Source organism: Oreochromis niloticus, linkage group LG1 (genome assembly GCF_001858045.2).
Source record: "Oreochromis niloticus isolate F11D_XX linkage group LG1, O_niloticus_UMD_NMBU, whole genome shotgun sequence".
Lineage (NCBI taxonomy): Eukaryota > Metazoa > Chordata > Actinopteri > Cichliformes > Cichlidae > Oreochromis > Oreochromis niloticus.
The window spans coordinates 30,657,184-30,680,629 of record NC_031965.2 but is presented as its reverse complement, the minus strand read 5'-3'; the positions used below and the strand labels follow the sequence as shown (position 1 = coordinate 30,680,629).

Below are 23,446 nucleotides of genomic sequence, written 5' to 3'. Positions count from 1 at the left end.
GGGCCTGTTTGATGGGAACAACTTCTGTAATGCCATCAGCAGCCTGTCAAGGCTAATTAAAACACACATCTACAAATCTGCCAGCAATTACTACACTCAGAAACATTTGGTGCCAGTCACAAATTTTAGGTAGAAAAGGCTGTGTTTACCATGATAGCTTTTCATTTCACAGAGCATTCCCACAAAAACAAACACTGGTTAGAGCTTTGTTTGATACAGCAGTGTTCATATTTATTTTGCCATTTAAATGTTATAAAAATGTAGGCATTGGGAGACATGATAATGGAATCCAGGTTCTGGCTTTATTTAATTTGTAGCTCTGCTGAGAGTCATCTTATTTTAGATTATAGCCCTGTGTAAACTGTGCTGCTTGTGTTTCTCTGAGTTATATTGTGTAAGAGTGTTGTGTCCCAGTCATCTGGATGTGCTTTGCTGTCCTCAACAGAGCATACTCCTTATCTGAATCACTCCCAACCCACAATCTCATGATCATGCGGTTCATCTACTTTGCCCAATGACAAAAACAGCAAACTGGGTCATTTGTATGCAAATGTAGATATGTAATTTGAAGTTCCCTGTCTTTTGCATACCGTTGATAGCACAGGTGGAAGTGCATCCATGCAAAACTATTTCATATTTCAGATTCATCAGTTGTCATTTAAACTGTGATCACAATAGGCTCTCGTAGGCAGGATTCACTGTATTATTATGGTGAAAGTGTGCTGAGTATTGCTGTACATTGCAGCCAACAAGCACAGAGCCACAAGCAAATAAAGGTAAATATATGGACACTACCAATAGTTATAACTGACAATTTTGATTCCCTTGATTAGCTTTGCACATTGCAACAAAAGGTTATCACCACAATGTTTCACTGTTGAATTTTAAGTGTTACTCCTCATGCTTTTTAGTGAAAAATTCACCCCTAAATTAACTGCACTGCATTTTACTGCTGAAAATTCTAGATGCCCAGGCTGGCTTAGACTAATTTATACAATTTTTCATGCTTGCGCCTTAATATGCTTTTGTGATACGAGAGGGACATTTGAGTTTCTTTTTCTAGACATTCCAAATTCCAAGCACTTTTAGATAAAACACTTCCAGCTTATAAATGATGTCCCAACATATTTGCATTTTTCTATTCCTTTAAAATATATACACTTATTTCTCTACATCATGATAGTAGGTATTCACTGCCATTGATGGCTAGAATTAGGTACTTTTTTTAATGGTCACATACTATATTACATTTTAGCAGTCTTTTTTGTGCATTTTCCAGCTTTATTAGTTCTAAGTAAGTCCCCAGGCCCAGGTGATGGCTGGTTACCAGCCATTAGCTCATCAGGTAGTTTACAAGGTCACTTGATTCAACAAGAGTTTTTTTTTTTTTTAGCATGGAGCTAGCACTCTTGCCATTCTAGATGGTTACAAACCAGCCGTGCCCAGTTCCATACCGTAATGTCAGTTATTCTTACTCTCTGAGGTGGAAAGTGTAGTTACCTCACAGTAGTTACCTCCTATAACAGTTAGTAAGGCGTTACAGGAATTTGTTGATAATTAATGCATTTTTTTACCGATTTATTTAAATCCATATGTCCAGTTGAAGACGATTTGATTTGTGTAGGTTCTGGCTGGTGGTTTTTCAAAACGAGCAGTTTCAGATTAGTCATAAATAAATTATTTGACAATGGTATATATATTGAATGGTTGCCTCATTTCAAGATATATTTTTTTCCTTTTTTGATTTGGTGAAATATAATATTATCTGTCGGCTATCATCACTGATTAAAATATTTTAAAGTATGGGGGCTAACTCAGTTTGAATTTGAAATATTTACTTTGCTTTATTTATTTACATTTTTTAATGTATTTTTAAAAAATCCCAGAGGAAGCCCAATGAAACCCATAAATTACAAGAATAAATTTAAGGCATATGTGATATTTTTACAGTCTCAATACCCCTAAGTTACAAAATTTCATTCCAGATCACTGTGGGTGCATAACTGTGTTGTTAGTGTAACAAAACAGAATTGTTTTAGTTTAAGACATAATTTATATGTATATTGATCAAATGGTAATTCTTTTAAATTCATAAATATAACTCACTTGATAATTCCTGATTCTGAAACTGGACAGAAAGGCCAATTGCTATTTTTAGGGAACAGTGGAAGTCTGAAGATTATCTCTGGCTGCCACAGGGCAGAGAGGGAGGAACTGGATTATTCTGGCTGTTGAGGAACACCTGTCTGTCACTGGTGGATCTCCCCCTACTAAACCTCAGATGTGTTTTGGACATAGTAGGCCTCATCATAACTCCCTTTTTCATTCTCTCCATTAAGTCTAATGCTTTTTTTGTTTTTTGTTTTTTTTCGATCTTAACCGTTTCCCCCATATTCCCTTACCCTGCATGTCTGGCATTCTTTAGGGGGGCTGGGTGGTGCTGGAGTGGGAGGGTTCAGAAGGGGAAAAGGTACTCCAACAGTTTAGTTGGATGGCCAGCTGTGTACCAGCTGTGTGCCAGTGGAACGCTGAGCAGCGTGGAGAAAGGCCTATTATCTCCCACACGCACACACTCTCTCTCGCCTTTCACATCCTCAAACCGAGGCCCACCGAAATCAGGCAGACAGATTCTGCTAAAACCATCACTCATCCTTATATATGCATGTGGTCTCCTCCTGCACACACCCACTCAAACCCATTTATTCCAAGTAATGTGCACAGAGTTATTTTTCCTTGTCTTTCACTGTTTTTAAACACACACACACACACACACACACACACACACACACACACACACACACACACACGCACATGCACGCACACGCGCACATGCACACACACACACATGCACACAGGCACACGCACTCACAAAGAAGACCCAAGAGCTTCTGTGCCATGTGTCACTGCTTCAGGACTAAACAAGTCATTAGACCATGGGTCGAATCATCCGTACACATGGTCTTATCTGTCGGCTCTCAGTCAGCCAGTCTATTGCACAGCGGCTGGACGCCTCTCACTGCTGGTAGGATATGAGCAATTAGCAAGAAAGACCTTTTAGTTCTGCCAGCTGATTTGTGGCCAGCTTTTGCATATGCCTGTAATTCACTCTGACATTTCATCTCCTCACTTGTCACAGTCTTTATTGTGTATAACCACAATATAAACAATAATGATGAAGTAATAATCAAATCGGAGGCAATATAATCATTTTGTTTTCCCCTGCGCCAATGTCCACTGGTTGAACCTGTGGGAGACAGCTGATAAGTGAACGTTCTTGAGGGGAGTGGAGGTCTCAGGAGAGCAAGTAGAGGCAGTCGGGGGAGTCTTCCCAAGTCAGCCCAGGGGAAATGGATGACAGTTACACTACCCTCTGGCCAATTAACTGTCATTCTAGCTGTTGGTTTAACTTGCTGACCTTACCTCTTCTCTTCTGTTTGTCTTATCATTTCCGGAAAAAAGGGCCTCATCTGTGTATGTAAAGTGGACTGGTGACCTTCAGGGAAGGGGAACAAAGGTCACAGTTCATCCACTGTATATTTCTTTCAAGTGAATGCAAATATGCCGAGAAGTCTTCTGGGATATTGGGGGTGTAGGAAGAAAGAAGTCCTTTGGGACTGAAAGAGAGCTATCTGTTATTACTTCCAATTACTTCCCAATCTCCTGCTCTATCTACCTGTAAAATGACATTAGATATGCCTGTTCTCATGGTCTTTTTACAGATGTCTGTGCTTCTCAGTGATGAGACTCATGGGAACTCAAGGTCCATATTAGTTGCCCTTAAAGCCATCAGCTGGCTGAACATATTCACAGATCTGAGGAACCAGAGTTAATTTCCTCAAGAATTGCATGGGTTTTGTCTTTCAGAGGAAGTGTTGACATTAGTAGGAGAAAACTGAATGTGGCTACCACGTTTGTCTCTGAGTGAGCGTGGGTTTGAGTCTGATGTATGAATAGGGGTACAGTTCCAGTGAGCGCTGCCGTCTTAGCATGACAACAGAAGGAGGCGGGTCATGCTGGGCCTTCTAGAAGGGAAGACAGTGACAAGGTGCCCACCCATCTCTATTTGTGAGAGCGTCACTTCATTGTGTCCAGTTCCAGCCAAGGGACAAAACTTAAGAATCTACACAGCTGGGGGTGGCATGGAGCATTCATACTTCACTGAATACTTGACTTGTTCAGACACTTTTCTACCCTGTATCTCACAAGAACCTGCTTCCTACTTCCCATTCTAACTCTACAAAGGGGGAAAAATTACATAGACATTTTTAGTTTTTATTTCCTAAATTAGGTCTTTAAAGGACTGCTGGAGGAACTCATGTAATTCTTAATTATTAAATGAATACAGCAAGAAATATTCCTCATCAAACTCACATGTTCATTGGTTGGCTGTAATTATGTGATGTATTTTGTGACTCTAAATGCACAGTTCAGTATCTATATGATGTTTAGCACTGCCTCTTAACACTGTGTGTAAAGTCATTTTGTCTTGTGAAGGTGTGATTCCATAATCTAAATTATTTCAGTAACAGGAGGAAATCTTAGTTATTATTCTACTTGGCAATTTAGGCGACTCTGGTTGTGACAAACCATCGTCTTTAATTTGTCTCTGTGATATCTTAAGGCAACTTGTTTTAAATACATGAGGGAGATTTCCCAGAACTACATGAGAAAGCTGACTGAGAACAGAATTTGGCTCAAGAATCCTCCTTCAATATGCATTTCGTTACTGTGTCAAAAACAAGGCACCAATCTGTCCACATGGCACAACTGAATCACTCTTTCATTTGCTAATAAATGCTAACGAAACAGCTGCATTCATGAAGGCACACAAACACACATGTGCATGCGTGCATGCATGCACATGCACACACGCTGGTCATAGCATAGTTCTTCCCACTGCTAATTTGCATGGTAGTGCCATTATCTGGCTGTGAGGTGTCACGCTGGACTGGCTGACAATGCACATAACAACAAGTTTATCTAAGCACAAAGAAAGTTGAGAAGAATAGAGTACTTTCTCTGTCTCTTCTTTTCCTCTGCCTTTAGCACATATATTTCAAACTCCCTATGGAGTACGAGGAAGCGTGTCACACAGCCTTAAACTGCATGATAGACTGGCAAATCCATTATTTATACCCCTACTAAAACCCACTGTAAACACTCTCTATAAACATATATTTACTGTTTTAGCACTGTGCCTTTCTTAGTCTGTCTCCCGTGTCTCTCATTCTCTGCCTTGTTCACTGACTTTCTGTTTTCATTTTTTCTTAATATAAAATGTGTTTATTTTTACTAAATTTGTTCTAAATTACTGTAACCAAATGTACGACTGCGGTCTTGGCCAGGTCTTCCTTGGAAACAAGATCTGCGCTCTCAGTGGGACTTACTTGGTTAAGTCAAAATAAAATACAAAGGTTGAGCTGCTTGTCAGAATTCATTAATAGTAACGGATATTGGATTCTATGCAGACACATTACTGCAGACTTTCAAGCGTGGTAGATTGTGGAGCGTATCGGTTGAACTGAAGAGAATCAATACCGGGGTTTACAACTTAGACACTGGTAGGCATCATCATTACACAGTGAAGCCCTCTCACCTGCTATTATCGACCTCCCTCTCAGGTTTACATGGCTTGTCTGGTGATGTCATATATGACTGTGTAGGTGTGTCTGGTTTGTAGCAGCAAAGCAAACAGAATCTGTCTGGGTCATGCAGTAATGTGCTGGGATGTGAATAGGCCTATCTGTGATATCCGTGCTTGGATAAATCACTTGTGGTGGGATATTGCAAAATACAGCATGGTGATAAGTTGGAGCAGTCGTGTCCAGTGCTGGTAAAGTCTCTCTTGTCCTGTGTTGTGCTGATAAGTAGGCTCAGCTCTGGGTGGCTAAATAATTTCCTGTACACCATTTACCCCCTTCCCTAACACCTAACACTAGTTCTCCAGAGCAATGATTAACCAGCAAGCTGTATTGATACACATACCTACCACATGCAAGCTTAGACTTACCCAAACACACATTTATGTAGTAGTTTCTTTACATTGAATATTTTGTATGTTTTTCATTCATTATGTATATTGAAAGTACAGGAAAGGCAAGGCATAACATGGTCAGGTATCATGGCACCTTGATTTCAGAGTGATCATGTAAGTCACCCTGGTGAGAAAAAAAGGAGAGAACAATTTCTTCTTTTTATTATTATTATTATTATACATAGAAAATTACAAATTCCTAACATAATACACACACAAACTGCTATAGTGTATCATATCGCATAAACTAGGTGCAGAATAAAGCAGTCATCACTTAATTTCTGATATACAGTCTGTTAAAGATCTTCCATGAATAATAAGTCAATTTCATTTAGCCGTAAACTGTTAGCAGGAATCCAAATCAATCCAGCTTCTCATATTACCCAGGAGAGATGTATTAAAGAGGCTCATATTGGCAGGCACAAAAGTGAAAACAGTATATAAAAAGAAGCTCATATCTGCAATGTGGGGCTCTGATACGGAGGTGATGGATATATTCAGTTTGAGGTTGTGAAAATGAACTCAAACTAAAGGGGATGTGGATCAAAGAGAGGGACAGCACCAGTGATCATCGTTAGACTTCCTGCACACCCCCGCCCCCTCCTCGCCTTCCTTTACATTACCATTATTAAAAAGGAGAGGACTCTCTTAATAAAGTCTATTAATCACACCAGGGGAGTCGGTTCATCGGTTCACCCTCTCGCAAGGGTCTCTAATCAATCAAGCTTGCTGGTAATGTATTCATGGGAGATGTAAGAAAGGACTTGTTTGACAGTGTTCCAAGGAGGAAGAATTTATTAAGTTCCCTTCAGCAGTCAACCAATCCTAAGGACTCATGAATACACCCCTACCTTACCCCACCCTTGTCTTCTTCGCCTGGTACTGTGAATAAAAGAGCCTTCATAATGTATGAAGTCTGTACAAATATTGGAAACGTCCAAAATATGTCCTCTCATTAACAGTGATGAGTGAAAGCTGGAGTATTGGCATTTGTCAGATACCCTCAGAGTGTAAAGGCACTGTTGTACAAGGCCTCTGCTGTGTCGGGTGATGTAGAGACATCACTCTTATGCGATCCTCTCAAAAGCTGGAGAAAATGTGTCTTATTAGTTCACATGAGGTGGTGAAATTCTGTGCTACACCGCTGACTAATGTACAAAGCTAGGAAAGCACAGGGCTGATGGTTTGCTGGGCCTCTGTTAGTGACGTGTGAGTGGAGAAGGTGTGGAGTGGGGACATCAGGCTGGTAAAATTGTGCAGCTGTTGGAAGCAGCTTTGAGGCCCGGCCTTTTTCTTCAAGCCCACCCCTTTGCTTATCTCCTTGGCCAAGGCTTTACTGGCAGATTAACAGAGTGAAGAAATGTTGGAGTACACATTTTCCCCAGAAACTTAAAATAAATTCCTTTAATAATTCAGTAAAAACACTGCTTCTGCAATTTCTTTTTACACAGTTATATAAAGAGTATTCACAAATGTTGGCAGATACTACGTTTTTTGTGACACTGGAAAAAAAAAAGGTTAGGAATATGTACTTACTCGGGCTGAAACATGATTTATAGAAGAGGGGGCATAAAAAAGCCCTTGCTGCTTTTGCTTTGTCCTGAGGAAGAAGTGCAGGAAGGCTATGCTTGGCTTCAAAGCTACATTTCCATAATTGCCCTGTAACTCGGGCCTGTATGAGGATCTGAAAGGGGCTGAGAAAAGCACAATCTTTCAGCTGGGTGAACGGCAAAAGCCCCGTCGCCTCTCCCTCTGGCCAGTCGCCCTGTTACCCCCTTCCCCACTTGTTGCCTTTCGGATTCAGTGAAAGAATTCCTCTCTCTAACCTCGATCAACAAAAGGCATGAAATCAGTGCCCTCCCTCTCTCCCGCTTCGGGCCTAGAGAATGTCACTCCTTCTGGGCCTTTTGTCCTTTGCACAACCAAGGGAAACACAACAACCCCTCTCTCCCTGCTCCCTGGCTATTCTTTAACATGTTGCTGTGCACTTTCACTTAGATTCTCAATAATGAATGTGCCATAAAACATGCAGGAGACACAGAAGTCGCATATCATTGAAAGGGCTAAAATTGAGCTCTCCACGTTCTCTCCTCTCAGCTCTAGAGTGCAATTTCTTTTACAAGTTGCTATGGAGTGTTGTGGACTGTAGGCCTGTATGTGAAGGCATGTGGTGTGTGGAACATGTGTTCCTGAGAGCAGATCACCGCTCCTCCTGCAGTCAGCTCAGCGTTTGCAAAAGGGCAGCCCCTCTCATAGACTGGGCAAGCACTGGGTGTGGGCGCGGTCGACAGTGGCTCATAAAAGGATTAGTCCGCCACACAAAGATAGTGGGCTGCTTCTAACCCTGACTAGGTCTACAAAGGAGGTGACATTTGTATGTCTCTGTGGCAGGAGGGGGTGTGGCAGAATGGTCCAGGCTGGGGCTTGAAGGAGGAGGAGGTGGCACTGGTGGTGGAGTTACAATGACAGAAGGGTTGGATGAGGTGAAAACACAAGAGTGACCCTCTTTATTCGCAGCGGCCTCTTCTTTCACATAGCACCTCTGGTCCCCTCAAATGGGTTGCTCTAGTGTTTATTTACTCCATGGTTTCTCCCTATTCACACGCGGCCCTCTGATGGCTCCATTGGCCAGACCCTTTCAGCGTGCACCTTTCCCCAGATCAATGAATGCTTCGAAAGACAGATTAGATTTCTTTTTAATGATTCCATCTTTCTCAGATTTTTTTCCCACTCTAAATGGCTGTTCGAGAGTGCAGTACTTGTCTCCTCATGTATGTAGTCCTGTCTTAGAATATCGAGGGCAAAAGCGAGCAGCACTCAGCAGCGAACAATGTAAGCAATGTGATTAGATGGGAAATGAAATACAATTTATTTTCACTGTGTCAAATGCATATGTGTTTCCCCGGTCTTTATAATATTTATCAGTCAGTGTATGATTACAAGACAGAGAGCATAATTAAGAAAATATAGCCATATAATATGGGAAATCTCAAATCAGGTTAAGTATTTTTTTTTATCTATATGCAGCCTAATTACACAAATTTGCCTAAAGAGATCATTTATAATACAAGTTTCTTTAGACCCCTGATTTTGAAAAAAAAATCAATGATGTCATATTTGCTTCTACTTTTTCTTTTTCAATTATAACTTCTTGGCTTTTCTTATAACCTTTTGTTGAGTAGATTAGCCTGCGTTTTGTTGGGGAGTTCAGTACTGCAGAGCTACAGTGTGCCTCACACCCTCTGAGCATTTAACACAGCATGGACCTTAGAAATAAGAAGAGGAGTCAGTGTTGATTATTGCTCATTAGCCAAGAGAACATCCACTTAATGTGCAAGGAAACGAGTGACACACCATGCCCCACTGGAAATGGTCCCTGTGTAGCTCCGCACAAAATGTTAGCTAATGCATTCCATTTGCTCTTTGTTACCAGGAGCAGGTTGGACACCTTTGGTGACATAAGCAGGCATGATTACTTTGTTTCTGCATAGGCATTTTAATCCCTAATTTCATGCACTGATCAGAGGAGAGGCCCTGAGCTCTAGACATGATCACTGGCCCTTCAGTAGCATTTCAGCTGAATTCTCATGATCAAGAGGAATCTAGTCGTGGGCCCTTAGGAGGAAACATCCTGTGAACTGTGAGGAAATAAGCATCGTTTTTTTATGATAAGGTTCAATGCGTTTACATGGAGCTAGCTGTCCTTGCAGGCAGCCATTTATTTGTGTACTCTTTTTAAATATATAAACTGATGCAGATCTTCAACAGTTGTTTAATTAAATGTATTTCATTCATGGACATTCATTGTCAGGCTTTTTAAAGGTTTAGTTTGTTTTTCATTGTAATATCTTGGAGCATTTCAAATAAACAAAGTTATCCTAGTATTATATAATCATGAACTTTCAGTCTGAGTGCAATGACGATTTCTTTAATTAAAAAACGAGAAAGAAATAAGATTTTTTTTTTTTTTTTTTTAAAAAAAGAGAGATTACATCAATGAGCTGGCTGATGCCTCTTATGAATATGCATCGCGTGGTTAGATGTGGCTCTCAAGAAAGATAATTGATTACACAGGAAGGCAACATGGTGAGGGGGGTTCCAGAGCTGCTAAAGGCTCCGGAGCCTTTCTCTTGGCTAAGTTGTGGTTTGTTTAGAGCACATCCCAAACCTAGAGAGGATACGGCTCGAGCGAATCAGCGCTTTTCATCTGCTTTTCCTGCCCTGAATGGAATTGAAAGGGTGCATTAAACGGTTAGACTCTGACTGGCCAGCTGAATCTGGTATGTGTTAAAAATGTAAAAATATAAACGCAATAATAAATAAAATCCCTTTTAAATGTCAGCATTTGTATTATTTTATTATTAACTGGGATAGTTTGACAGTCTACGCCGATCTCATAAAATAAACTTTAAAAAATTAGTTTAAAATAAATAATGCAAAAATCTTCCTTCCTTAGACTTTCAGAACTTAACAACAATTTGGGGGAAATTGCATAGGTTAATAAAATAGAGAGTGCTTTTTCATTCGTGTGTGTGTGTGTGTGTTTCTTTCTTCATGTTTAACTTTAAAAAATCTGTTTACATTTAAAGCCAACATCGTAAAAAACAAAAACAAAAAACAGAAAAACAAGCAAAAAAACAAAACAAAACAACAACCATGAAACAAAAAAACGAATGGAATTTGCTATAAACCGCATCTCACATATCGCGAAATACTTAAATTGCGGCTATGGCAGCCGTAAAAGGTTAAAACAAACAAACAAACAAATCAAATAAAAAATGAAGAATTTGATCTATATATCATCCGTAACTGTTTTGTTTATTGCACTTTAAATATGTGGCTCATGCACGAAAAGGTATGCTGTTTGTCACCTCAAATGGAAACGCCCCTTTTATTTCATTAAATAATTTGGAACGTTTAGGGCAAAAATTGAATTTTTACATAAAAAGTCACACACACACGTTAAAATATTAAAAACAAATGCAGCGCACTCTGAGGAACTGTGCTGCGAATGGACGTTCTAAAAATAATACAAAGACTTCAAAACGGGTCTGAAAGGTATTTTCTTGTGACAGAATTATAACTGAAAAATGTTGCTATCGAATTTTAAATCGAACTGATAGATAAATTAGAAATAGATAAAAAAAAAAAGTGAGCAGTTCAGCTGAATGAGTGTCAGTGCATCAGAACACTGGCGACTGCAAGTGACTGTAGAGGGAGCTCCAACACTAAGTTTACATAAACTTCCTCTGATAAGGGCTCACACATGCAAATGATCACATCACGGGCAAACAAAATAAATGATGTTATTATTAGTCATACGGCCACGATATATTACAATTATACCATAAAGCAGCATAAGCTGTGGAAAATGTATGATATATGTGAAGAGCAAAATCATTACAAATTGAGCATGATGAGATCTGGGAGTTGCACTGCCAAGCCAAAATCCACCTTCAGGATCAATTGAGCCATTATGACCAAGTACCAGCGATGCTTTAACAGTCGTTCATTACTTAAAGTCTCTCGATAGACGACAATTTCTGGTGAAAATAAATGAAAGAATTATTCGAAATATTAATACGCCCGCTACAGCTCTATAGGGATAATCCCATAACATTAATATGCAAATCTATGCCGCAATACTGGCTAATTAGCCTTAAGTCGCGCCACTATATAAAGTGTGATAAATCCCTCTCGAATATATACTTATCACAGCCACGGAGGATGAAGTCTGTGCCCCGGGCTGTCCACTAACACACATACAAAAAACCAAAGCAATGCATTTCAAGCTGCAATGCACAGTAACAGCCACCATCAAAAGCAGCTGTCAAAATACCTTGGCCAAGAAAAAAAACAATCTTATTGTTTGTTTGTTTTTTTGTTTGTTTGTTTTTTTTAAGTTGCAGCAGTTCATTTATTAGCCAAAATATAGACTTTCTTGTACAATTTGGTTCACAAGTATGTACATATTCTTAACTTTATATACAAAACATTTCAACATCAAATCCTCACAGAACTTACAAAAAGAAAGAAAGAAAAAAACTCACAGACTACAGGTTCATAGATTATTACATTAGCAGTTTTACACAGGACATGCTTACAATGTAAGTATACAGAGATGTATTATTCTTATATTACATTCCATATTCAAATTAAAATTAAAGAAGAAAGAGGGTGGGTGAGGGTTTATGGAAAGAGCCAAAAGAACCGTGGCTGGTTCTGAGGTCTAGTTGGTTCTGAGGCCTGAAATACACAGGGGTACAACAAAATGTAACAAAAATGTAGAAGAAAAAAAACAACACTAATAATAGTCTCACGAAGAGTGAAAACATAAAGTGATATAAAAGTGACAATCGCGTTTCAAAAACGAACCTGGAGTGAATTTGCATTGAGCTCATTTGCATGACTGAACAAGTTAGTGTAACATAGGCCTTGAAGAAATAACCCAAGCGCACACAGACGCAGAAAAAAATGAAACAAAGCTAATTTGGGTAAATGTGGCATTTTAAACTAAAATGTGATATTGCATTAAATGAAAATTCCCAAATGTCATTAACTGACAGCCTCGTTATCTTTGAACTGCGTGGAAAGCTGTTAAAAACAGCTTTTTCTCTGCATCCAAGGCACTAGATCTCTCTGAAGCTGCAGCAAAGAAAATCAAAATGCGTTAATTGAACTTCCTTTGATCAGAGCTCATCCTGGGTTTATGGGAATATAATGTTAAAACGACGTGATTTAATGGGTTGAGGACTTAATGTAAACCATAATACAGGCGCATGGACCTCAATATAAAGTAGATGTAACAGCAACTCAAGAAATAAAGGGGCATCTAGTTAAGAAGAGTTTTCACCAATTTCAATGTTTTTTTTCCTTAAACGCATCCTGATGAGGTTTTTTCTTAACCCTTCTGGACAAGCTGTTACACACACACAGGCACACATCGCACACACTGTATTCTGCTGTAACATTAACACTGGTTATCTGCGTGGCCTAGGCAGAAAAAAATATCCATGAACAGGCAAAGAAGGCAAAAGAAGGTCTAAAATAAAATAAATGAAATTAACTAGTGTCTTTGTTTTGTAGTTATTTATACATGCGCGTCTCAGTGACGAGGACATGTACCTGTGACTGAAGTCTCTGAACTATGACTCTTGTCCTCCGTTTGCCTGCTGCTGTAGAGGGCCAGGCCGGTGGCAGTGGCCTGGTTCGCCAGTCCCAGATAATGATTTGAGTTCAGTAAAGCCAGCTGGTGGGCCGAAAAGGCTCGGTTCGTCCAGTTCTGGATTTTCCCAACCGGACAAGAAGAGATGAGTCTGTGAGGAGCGATTATGGTCTGAGCGGCCGGCCCTGCGGAGTTGCTGCCGTTCATTTGCGGCGATTTACGTGGATTGTCTGGGGCCGTAGCTGTCTCTGCCAAAGACCAGATTTTTGGTTTTTGGGTTGGGACGGGGTTGTTTTCTGAGGGCGGTGAGCTCACGGATACAGAGTTCAGTTTGAGCTGTTCCCCGTTTGGCTGGGACGTTTTCATGTCCAAAGAGTGGTGACGGTGATTGTGGAAATGCTCTGCTCCTCTCTGTACGTCTTTGCCCTCCTTCCCCACAGCCTTTAGAAACCTCTGGTCGGGCCCTTGTAAATCCTCATAGCCGTCAGAAATCTCAGAGTCACTCCTCCCGTCGAGTTTAATATCTGAATGCAGGTCGTCCTGGTCGTCCAAGTCGTCCTTGTTCTCAATATTTTCCGTGTCGATGTTCTCCAAGTCGATCTCCTCCTCATCCTCTCTCTTGTCCCCCTCCCCCCCTTCGTGATCGCTGGTGTAAACATTTCCTTCTTCATCCGTGCGGTTCCGGGGGGTCCAGGTCATCTTGTTCTCTTTCTTTAGCCTCCTCCGGGCGTTGGCAAACCAGGTGGACACCTGGGTGAGGGTCATTTTGGTGATAATGGCCAGCATGATCTTCTCACCCTTGGTTGGGTAGGGGTTCTTGCGGTGCTCACTCAGCCAGGCCTTCAGGGTGCTGGTGCTCTCCCTGGTGGCGTTTTTGGGTCTGGATGGGTCACCGAATTGATATTGGCCATATGGGTAAAAGGCAGGGTGATGGTGAGCAAACCCGGGGTGCTGGACACCGGGACTGTCTTTCAGTTCATACTGAGCACCCTGTAAAAACAAAGAATCGACGCGTAAGAGGGATTAGACATGGTATATCAATACCATCAAGTAGTTTGTGTGGAAATGTTTATATTCCGCAAAATCCTCTGTAGTTATCAAGAAATAAAGACAAAAGTGGGATTCTTAATAAAGTGTAAACAAACTAAAAGATTCAAGGGTTTTTGCAGTGGAATTAAATCACCAAGCGCAGATGAAAGGGGGAAAAGTAATTTCTTAGTTTAACAAACACTTTCCAAGTGAAACCTTTACTATTACACACTATTCTCCACCTTTACCTGTAACCTCCCACATTACATTGCATCATTTTTTTCGTTACTATCAGTTTCCAGAATTTATGTGCGAAATGCGCATAAAAGGCTTAAAGCGCACTCTTAATGCGTCACTTTGTAACCACTTTTAACCATATTTTACAAACTACTCAGTTACAAAGTTCAACGCGGCGTTCTGAAACTTTAAACTTAAAAGGAATAAAGTTATCCCAGTGTCATGTGTAGCTTACGTTTCCACAAAAAGTTTTTAGATAACTTAAGCGAAAGAAGAACAACTCACCAACTGATTGAAAATTGATATATCGTTTGTGTAGGGGAGAAACGCTCCATAGCCCTGCGCTGCTGCGGCGAAAGGAGATCCATACATAGTCGAGAGGACGTTGGAAAGTGCCCCGGACGGACTGAGCTCTGTCCCGGCTCGGGCATTGCTGGCGATCCCCTGGCGCTCCGGCGGGTATATCGGTCGGATGTACTGATATCCCAGCTGAGGGAACGACATGGTGGTAGGAAAAGGGAAAAAAGTCTGCTGCAATCACACAAAGCAATGGAATTGCCTCGATATCCACTTTTACAGTGTGAGCATGTGAGCAACAAAAGGTGCAAGCAAGGGAAGTCTATATTTCCTCGGGAACAGCCAGTGTAAACGATCCGGTTGCGCCCCTTATTTCTTCCTCTTCTTCTTCTTTCCACCCTCACTTCCCTATTGATCTGGATGGACTAAGGTCAGGTCCTTACAGATTGCTTTAGATTATTGGGACTCCCTTTCTCAGATTGACATTTTTAGTCGTTTAGAAGCCCCTCCTATTTCTCAAATCTCACCCCACTCATACAAACCACACACCAAACACACTCTCTCTCTCCCTCCCTCCCTCCCTCCCTCTCTCCCTCTGTGTCTCTCTCCCTCTCTTTCGGATAAGTGCACTGACGTCGCGAGCTCTTATTTGAATGGGGTTTCAAATCTCATTTTATGGCTCGCCAATCTATTTCATTTGCTATTTGTTCGCGTCTGGCCTAAACCGCAATTTTTGTATTAATTCACAAAATTTGACCACGCGGATACACGTAAGCAGTTTGCTGATTAACTTTTTTCGGGCTACAGTTTGCTTTTAATATAAAATCACAGAAGAAAGTTTTCTCTGGAGACTCAAACTTGGAGACTCAGCTACGAAAGGGTATCGGTAAAAACTCTAAAATCAGAACGTAAAATCAAGTTTATAACCACTTTTAAGCCGTTTTTTTCATTTTTCTTTTTCCTTTTGAATTGACATACGCTAAAAAATATAATAAACAATGCAAGGCAGATAATAACCAGTAGAAAAAAAATAGTACTTATTAATAACGAATGCGTGTCAGACTAGGGTTCGAGCAATGTGTTTCCAATTACCGGCTTCAAATGCCCCCGGATCACAGGTTACGCACACTTTTTTTATTTATCGCTTCATCGCTGCGTGCAAGCTGTGTTTTCTTACACCGATTTGAGGTGTTATGTTCTCTTGGTGGCATGAGACTCGGCGTAAAGTAATTCTTTAATCTGAGACATCAAACGAGTCGCATGAAACTACTTGACATCAAAAGAGACGCTGATGATGGGCGCATTATGCTGTTAATGAAGACTAAGTGTAAAGTAACAACAGTCATAATAAACATTAGAGTGGATTCGGCTGGAAAGATGTTTATTCTGGGACACGACACTACGCGAGAGGGAAATAAATGAAATTTTTTTTTAAAAAAAAGCTAAAAACAAGACCGAATTATTAACAAACATCAACAAAACTAATAATATTAATATTCATAATAAAAATAACAACAATAATAATAATTTTGATCATGATGAGATTGAGTGACTATTCAGTGATTTTAAATAAACACTTTTAATCCACTAAAACGCAAAACGATCATCCGGCCATACTGCACATTAAAGTAATCCGTTTGATAATTTTCATACAACCGGATGTTTCTTGTTACTCGTGCGGATTAAAACAAAACAAGAGAGTCAGAATTGAAATTCCATGAATCAATAAATAAAATGTGTAAGGGGCAACCCTAATCGCCTTTCAATCCGCCTTTGTACCAGCATCTGTTTTGTTAATCATTTGCAAAACAACTACAAAAAGTTGAATTATTATTTCAAACACTATATTTAAATATGGTATAAATCTTTGTGTATTATTGACAGCGAGATAAAATCCCATCAATCTCTTCAGTTTTGATAATGCGATCCGGGTTTCCAAGAACTCTGAACTTGTATAAACCTTTAATCTTCTTTGGAAGCAGATAGTTATCATTGTCTGGGAGGGATAATAACAGCTATAATTTCTTATATAGAGCTACCCATAAGGTTACGCCTTGTTTCTGTTAAACTCTGTCCTGAATCTGTGTGTGTTCTTCGCCGACATCCACCACAACCCGGATTATGGGGTTATTAATTACAGCGGCTTTCTGGTGCCATCCGACTGGAATGGTAATCACTACATAGCAGTCAATAGCACGTTCACACTTAACACACACACTCGTGCGCGCAGACACACATCACATCGACCTGCAAACTGAGGGGTCTAGACAGTGAAGTGAGGGCAAAGATAAGTGGAAGGTATAAGGAATACTTTGACGCACAACGGTCTAACAGCACGAATAAGGTAAAGCTTAAAAATGAAAAAAAAAAAAGCAAGTTCAAACATCATATTGCAGAATGAAAACCATGTGTGTGCGCGGGCGTGTGTGTATGACTAAATGAGAGCGAGCGAGCGACAGAGGGAGGGAGAGAGAGAGCGAGCGAGAGAGAGAGAGAGTCGTAATAGCTGAACGTTAGAAGTGAGGATATAAATCCAGAAAGTCCAGCGAGGTGTCTGTCTCCTGCTGTCCGCTAAGCAGCACCCAGAGTCCGGATGGACACGTGTCTCATCCCCGGACTACTTTAACTCGGACCCCCCTTCCCCCTTACACACACACACACACACACACACACACACACCTCTATACCCACACCAAGGGCTGTGATTTATTGCCTCAAATCAAACACCACGCACTAACTTAACACTTTCTCACCGACCTGGGAAACTGGCGTAGCCATAAAAGCATTAAGACGCTGCTCCCTTCTCTCCTAAAAAAAAAAAAAAGAGAGAGAGAGAGAGAGTCTTGCTAAACAGTAAACTAACCTCTGCTTGACTTCCGTCTAAACACAAGCAAACACGCGTACTAGGCCAAAGAACAGCGATATACCTGTAAAAGCAGATAATTTTATGTATAATTATAATGTCAGTGTCAATAATAACAATAATGATAATAATAATAATAATAATAATAATAATAATAGTTTATTTTAAATGCGTTAATACTTGGGGAAGAATGCCGGGAACGCGCTAGAGCCAATTTAATTTGTAAGTGCTGTAAAAAGAGGACAATCATACACAAGCGACTTGAGGGCTGTTTAGTAGAGAGCTCTTTGACGGTAATTATGCAGATGACACAATTTCACATTCTCATAAGCAAACATACACGGCCTATCGCTCAACAGTAGTTCCTCATGCAATACACAGAGTACCAGCGACACGTCGCAAATGACGAACCGAGGCTCTGCAAAACAGGCGAGATCAAAGGCTTCAAACAGAGGCACTTCAAATTACACATTTGGATCTTTTCCATAACGCCTGGTTGACAGACAAAAGAAGAAAAAACTCTTATTGCACATGGAATCAATTTTAAGGGACCCCTTGCTGATCATCGGTTAATTAGGGTGACGAATGACGATTTTAAAAGAAAATGTAATTAATGAATTAATGACCCTCGGATCATTGTGGTAGTTGAGGAGTGTGTGTGTGTGTGTGTGTGTGTGTATGTGTGTGTGTGTATTGTGTTTGTTTTTGTGGGAGGCAGATTTGAGATTTTTTCAGTTTCTTGACAAACCAGTTCCTATCTTGACAAGCATTTCTTGGAGTGTCAACTTCCTCTGGAGTTTCCAGAGTTTGTGAGGATTGACCGGAATTTCACATCTTTGCATGCACAAGTTTTTTTTGTTGTTGTTGTTTTTATACTGAACCTGTATACTGTAAATGCAGTATAGGATGCAGTGCAGTGGGGAGATTTATAGCTTTTCTAAAATCATCAACGAAAGCTACTGAGGATATATGCTTGAGTATATGTGACATATATCAGAATGATGAAAATTAGTGGCAAATATAGGAAGTAAGTGTCAGTGTAACTCATAAAAGTGAGTACTGCTATTATCCTACCTTATTACAAAGCAATTATTTTTAGCTGTTGGGAACATAGCGGTTGTTAATCGAAAATGTTCCTCAATGGATTCAGACCTAAATTTGTTGGTAACCTAAAAAATAACAGAGCAACACATTCAATCTCCAAATATACTCTTTCAAACTCATGTCCCATTAGGGTGAATAAAGGCCCAATAAATCTTGCAGTGTTTAAAGAACAGTGAAGCTTAATCCAATAAATGAATTAGTTTCTAAAATTAATTGTTCTTAGCAGCAGAAGCAAGTGTACTTTGAAAATACATTTAAAGTTTAATTTTTTTTACTGTTAGGATAATTTAAATAGTAGGATTTTAATTACATTACACCAAGCAATCATGCATATTAAATAGATAGCCTAACTTTGATTTGCATTAGTGGCAAAGTAAAGCATTTTGGAACCATTCCTTCTGCTCACACCATTTGGAAACAAATTAATAGTCAATGGAGTGCAACTTATTAAACTGGGTTATGACAGCAGATCAAAGAGTGAATTAATGCATTACCTTGCAAATGTTTTACATTAACTTGTTAACTTTAGGTTGTAGACTACTGCTAAATTTAAACAGTCATTCAGGCTAAGCACCTGGATTGAGTGAGAGATCCATTTTAGATTCAGCGCCCTGAACAGAGCTTTGGACAAGCAGCCAGCAGCTTATAGGGTTTATAAAATGCACAATGTACATAGTCGTATGAACTTAAATATATAAGCTTGTGTAGGGTTATGAGTACCACACGGACTGCTTGGATTATAGGTTGAGTGTAAATGTTTCAAAATACTGTATCAGTACTTGTCTTGGTGTATTTATGGCACTTTTATATAAATAATGAAGGTTTTTCCTACTAGTATATATATTGACTTTGATAATGAATCAATAACACTATCTTCCACTTATTAAATTTTTATTGTAATATTTTTAATAGTAATTGAATATAGTTTATACTTTACTTATGATGCACACATATCTCTCCAAATTCTCTTTCTGTTTTGTTGGTTTATTTGAGTAGAGACTCAAAATAAAGCAACATGAAGAGGGACAAAACTGTGAGCCTGGGACAAAACTGCATTTTTGTTTTATGTTGATTTGGCTGGACAGTTTAAATGAGCTTTACCTTCCTTTTTCTCTTCTCTTTCTTAATTTTACTTCCGTTGCTTTCGTATAGACATAGCCAGCTACATTGCAGGCTTTTAACTTTCAGCATTTAGGTAACAAATGCATCTCCACTTATTCCATAAATCTGGAAGGAACTCAACATTTTTTTTCCAACATTATTTGTGTCCAGAGAGCATTAAGACTATGAAGTAATCCAATCTCAGAAAAAGGGCTACACTTTCCCATTGAAAATCTAGGCAGCGCATATGGCCCATAATATAAAACACCCAAAATGCTATCAGTTGAATATGGATATGCTATCACTCTCTATGTATCATTCCTATTATTACTCCCACATTGAACCTTAGCAGGGAATTTTGGCTTGAACTACTGTATCATAACACAATATTCACACAACAGAGATTCGATATGCTTTGAGCTCCTTTAACAATACTGCACTGAAGGTGAGTTGTAGCTTATTTTTTTTGTTTCCTCCCTGCCCACTCACTCTCACTCCATCTGCTGCAGTTTCCCCCTGTATCAGTAACACAAGGCATTGATTTTACGGTAAAGTCACTTTGTAAAGGGAATGAGTAACTCTGGGCCCCACTATCACTGTATTACACGGGTATGGCCCACGTAACAAGATGAACATTGATTCAGCATTACGGATGATCGATAATGAAATAAGTAACTTCAGGGCCAAATTAAAATGCAAGCTGGCTTGATGCTGCCAGACTCTGTGAGAGGTGACAGCAGGAGAGAGGAAAGTAGAGGGAGGGAGAGGGAAAGGCAGAGAGTCGGAGAGGGGAAAGAAAGACTACAAGCTTGTAGTGAATGAGAGTTGAAGATGTTAACAGTTATCAAGACAATGACAATAACCTTGATGTTTACAGTAGCTAACTGTTATTACAAATAGACTTATCTGATATTATTTTTTTGTTTCTTTATTCACAATTATAAGAAAATTACATTTCAATTTTAACATCACACTCTCACCAAGACTGTATAATGTAATTTTTTTCTTAGGGTTTTGCTCAGAATCTAGAGCCTTAATTTAAACATCTCTTTATGGTTTTATTATTTATATTATTTATAAATTAATTCTAGCTTTACTTTCTGACGTCAGTGAACCAATCAGTGAATTTGTTGGCTTGTTAATTTGAAACACTGAAATATTTGACAGCCTGTGGATATGTGGCTTAATATTGACCCTGGCATCAGAGAACACTGACGGATAAAATGATCTGTTGCATCTAGCTGATGGTACTAATTTGAAGACATTCATTTTAATATTTCTTTAATTAGTGTATTTGTCAGACAGTGGCCATTGATTAAAAAAAAAGTGCCCTCGTCAGCCTGGAAAGTATCTTAATAAAAACACTTTTAGCTCATCATTCCAGCACTTTTCTTGATCCCTTGATTTTCATAATGCTTTCATAGGGGTCGTACAAAGGATGCATTTTCTCTAAGCTGTAAATTATACTATTTTCCAGAACAATGTTCTGCCTCTCTACTTTTGCAGATTTGGTCTCACGGTATGTGGAGACAAACCATCATCCATTCATTCACAAAGTGTGTGTCAACACCAACTATTTACCAAGACTATCCGACAAAAGCACTTATGCAACCCATGCTCTGTCTGTTTCATGAAAGCATAACGTGGTTAGTCTTGATCCAGTGGTAGCCAATGATGCCCTTTTATGGCACCACAGCTCGACACTGTGGCTGGGCTAATATCAGTTTCTCAGCACTTTTGGCCTACTGAGCCAGACAAAGCCACAGTCCTTCCAGCTGTTGCTGCTGCCGGCTGGGGCTGGAGAAGAGGCAGCTGTACCAACATGGGTCAGAGGAGCCTCCTCATCTCTGTGGTGGCCCGGACCTTGCAAGGGGTATATGATAGATAGTAGATGGCAAGGTGAAGGAACTAAAAGAGAATTTAAAATCCTGATATTACTGCCATGAAACCGAATCTCACCACGATGCTGCAGTGACCGTGTCTAATCAAAGATGGATAGTTGTACAAGACGCTGAAGTGCCTTTGTGATGATAATACAAGTCTGGAAAAGTTGACCAGCCAGTATCAACCATGCTGATATTGGTCTAATGCCAACATTTACATAAGTAAGCCATGATGAAAGACTAAAGTGTTCAAGGTTCAGAGGTATTACATTACTAAAGTAATAGGAAGTTGTTGTTTTCTGTTGTCTTTTGCCTGTACCATGCACCTGATCATCTAAAGGTGCATGGTGCATCTAAAAATTACTTGTCACAGCATAGTAAAATTATGAATTACCATTCTGATTCAGTCATTCTATTCGGGAAATATCATTAAAGAGCCTTATTTATAATGGTGTTTGTCAAATAGCTAATTTGTCTGGAGGGTAAAACTTATTGACCCCTCATATCAAAATTTACAAGCACTGAACACAAGAGAACCATAAGACTGTTGAGATAAATGGTCATGTTTGAGTTAACTGTATCATGATATTACCCCAGTGAAAACTTTCAACTCATTTGTCTTTGTTTTATAATTAGCATTTCCTTATTAATTATTTACCAAGTGTAGCAGAATTTTCCATTTTGTTCTTTTTAAGATTCAAATAGGATTCAGTCACCAAGGGAGAACTACAAGGTTATGACAAATTCTTCATCCCATCTAGCAAAAATAAAGAAAAAAAGTTACTGTTGGGGTTCTAATTTAAGAAAGAAGCTGTTACTGGTGATGGAAAAATGGCAAGGTTACCTGGAAATGTTATTTTGTTACAAATGAGCAGCATAAACAGCATGAGAAAATACCTTGTGCTCTCCTTGGCATCTTGGTCCACGATTTAGCAATCCATTTTCCATGAAGTAACATTAGGATGTATGAGAACAAATACTGTAATGGTATGATGGTATGTTATGAAGGTTGGCGGGTGTGGACCTTTTATAATCTGTCCTATTGAGTGGCTCAACATGCCAAACGACTGAGGTCAAAGGAGACTTATCCTCAGCAGTCTAGCCCAGATAAAGATTCACAGACCTAAACCAAAGTACTTGTTCTGGGACTTTAAAAAGATATCATTGTGACCCACTGTGTTTAGAACACCAGCTAGGTCTAAGGGAGAACTTGATTTGCATGGTTCTGTTTTAATGCACAATCATAACTGCTTATAGTTTTGTTAATTTCTAGTTTACAACTCAAAAAGATTAAAGGCTGCCAATTATATGTAGTATTTAAAATCTTTACAGACTGGTACACTTTAGCTCTGTACATTACCTCTAGTGGTGGCCCAGAGAAATATATTGAATTCTCTATGATATCAATTGAACATTGGTTAATCATAGTTCCTTCAGGATCTGAACTGGATATTGGTGCTCAAAGTACTTTTTAGCGCTTTCATTTGGAGGTGCCTAACCCTGGCTGGTATCAAGTTATCCACAAAGGTATGCCAAAAACAAATGTTTGGATTTCCACTTCAATTTGCTGTTGATATTCACAGCATCTTTAGGATCAATACAATTTTTTAAATGTTTTTTTTTTTTTTTTTTTTGGCAAAATGTCACCCGAAATTTTCATACAAGCTTATTCGTCAAATTATGTCATCAAATTTCAAAGGAAATCCATGCCCATAAATTGTTTTGATTTTCAA

General features: G+C 39.4%; 1 protein-coding gene across 1 annotated transcript; it reads right to left on the bottom strand.

The window, feature by feature from the left end:
• Nucleotides 1-10,454: 10,454 nt before the first annotated feature.
• irx3a (iroquois homeobox 3a) lies at nucleotides 10,455-15,282 on the bottom strand. Its single transcript, XM_005447642.4, has 2 exons — nucleotides 14,751-15,282; nucleotides 10,455-14,189 (listed from the first exon to the last, which is right to left on the bottom strand). Exons 1-2 carry the CDS (start codon nucleotides 14,967-14,969, stop codon nucleotides 13,140-13,142), a joined length of 1,269 nt encoding a protein of 422 aa, XP_005447699.1. The 5' UTR covers nucleotides 14,970-15,282; the 3' UTR covers nucleotides 10,455-13,139.
• Between the last annotated feature and the right edge of the window lie 8,164 nt (nucleotides 15,283-23,446).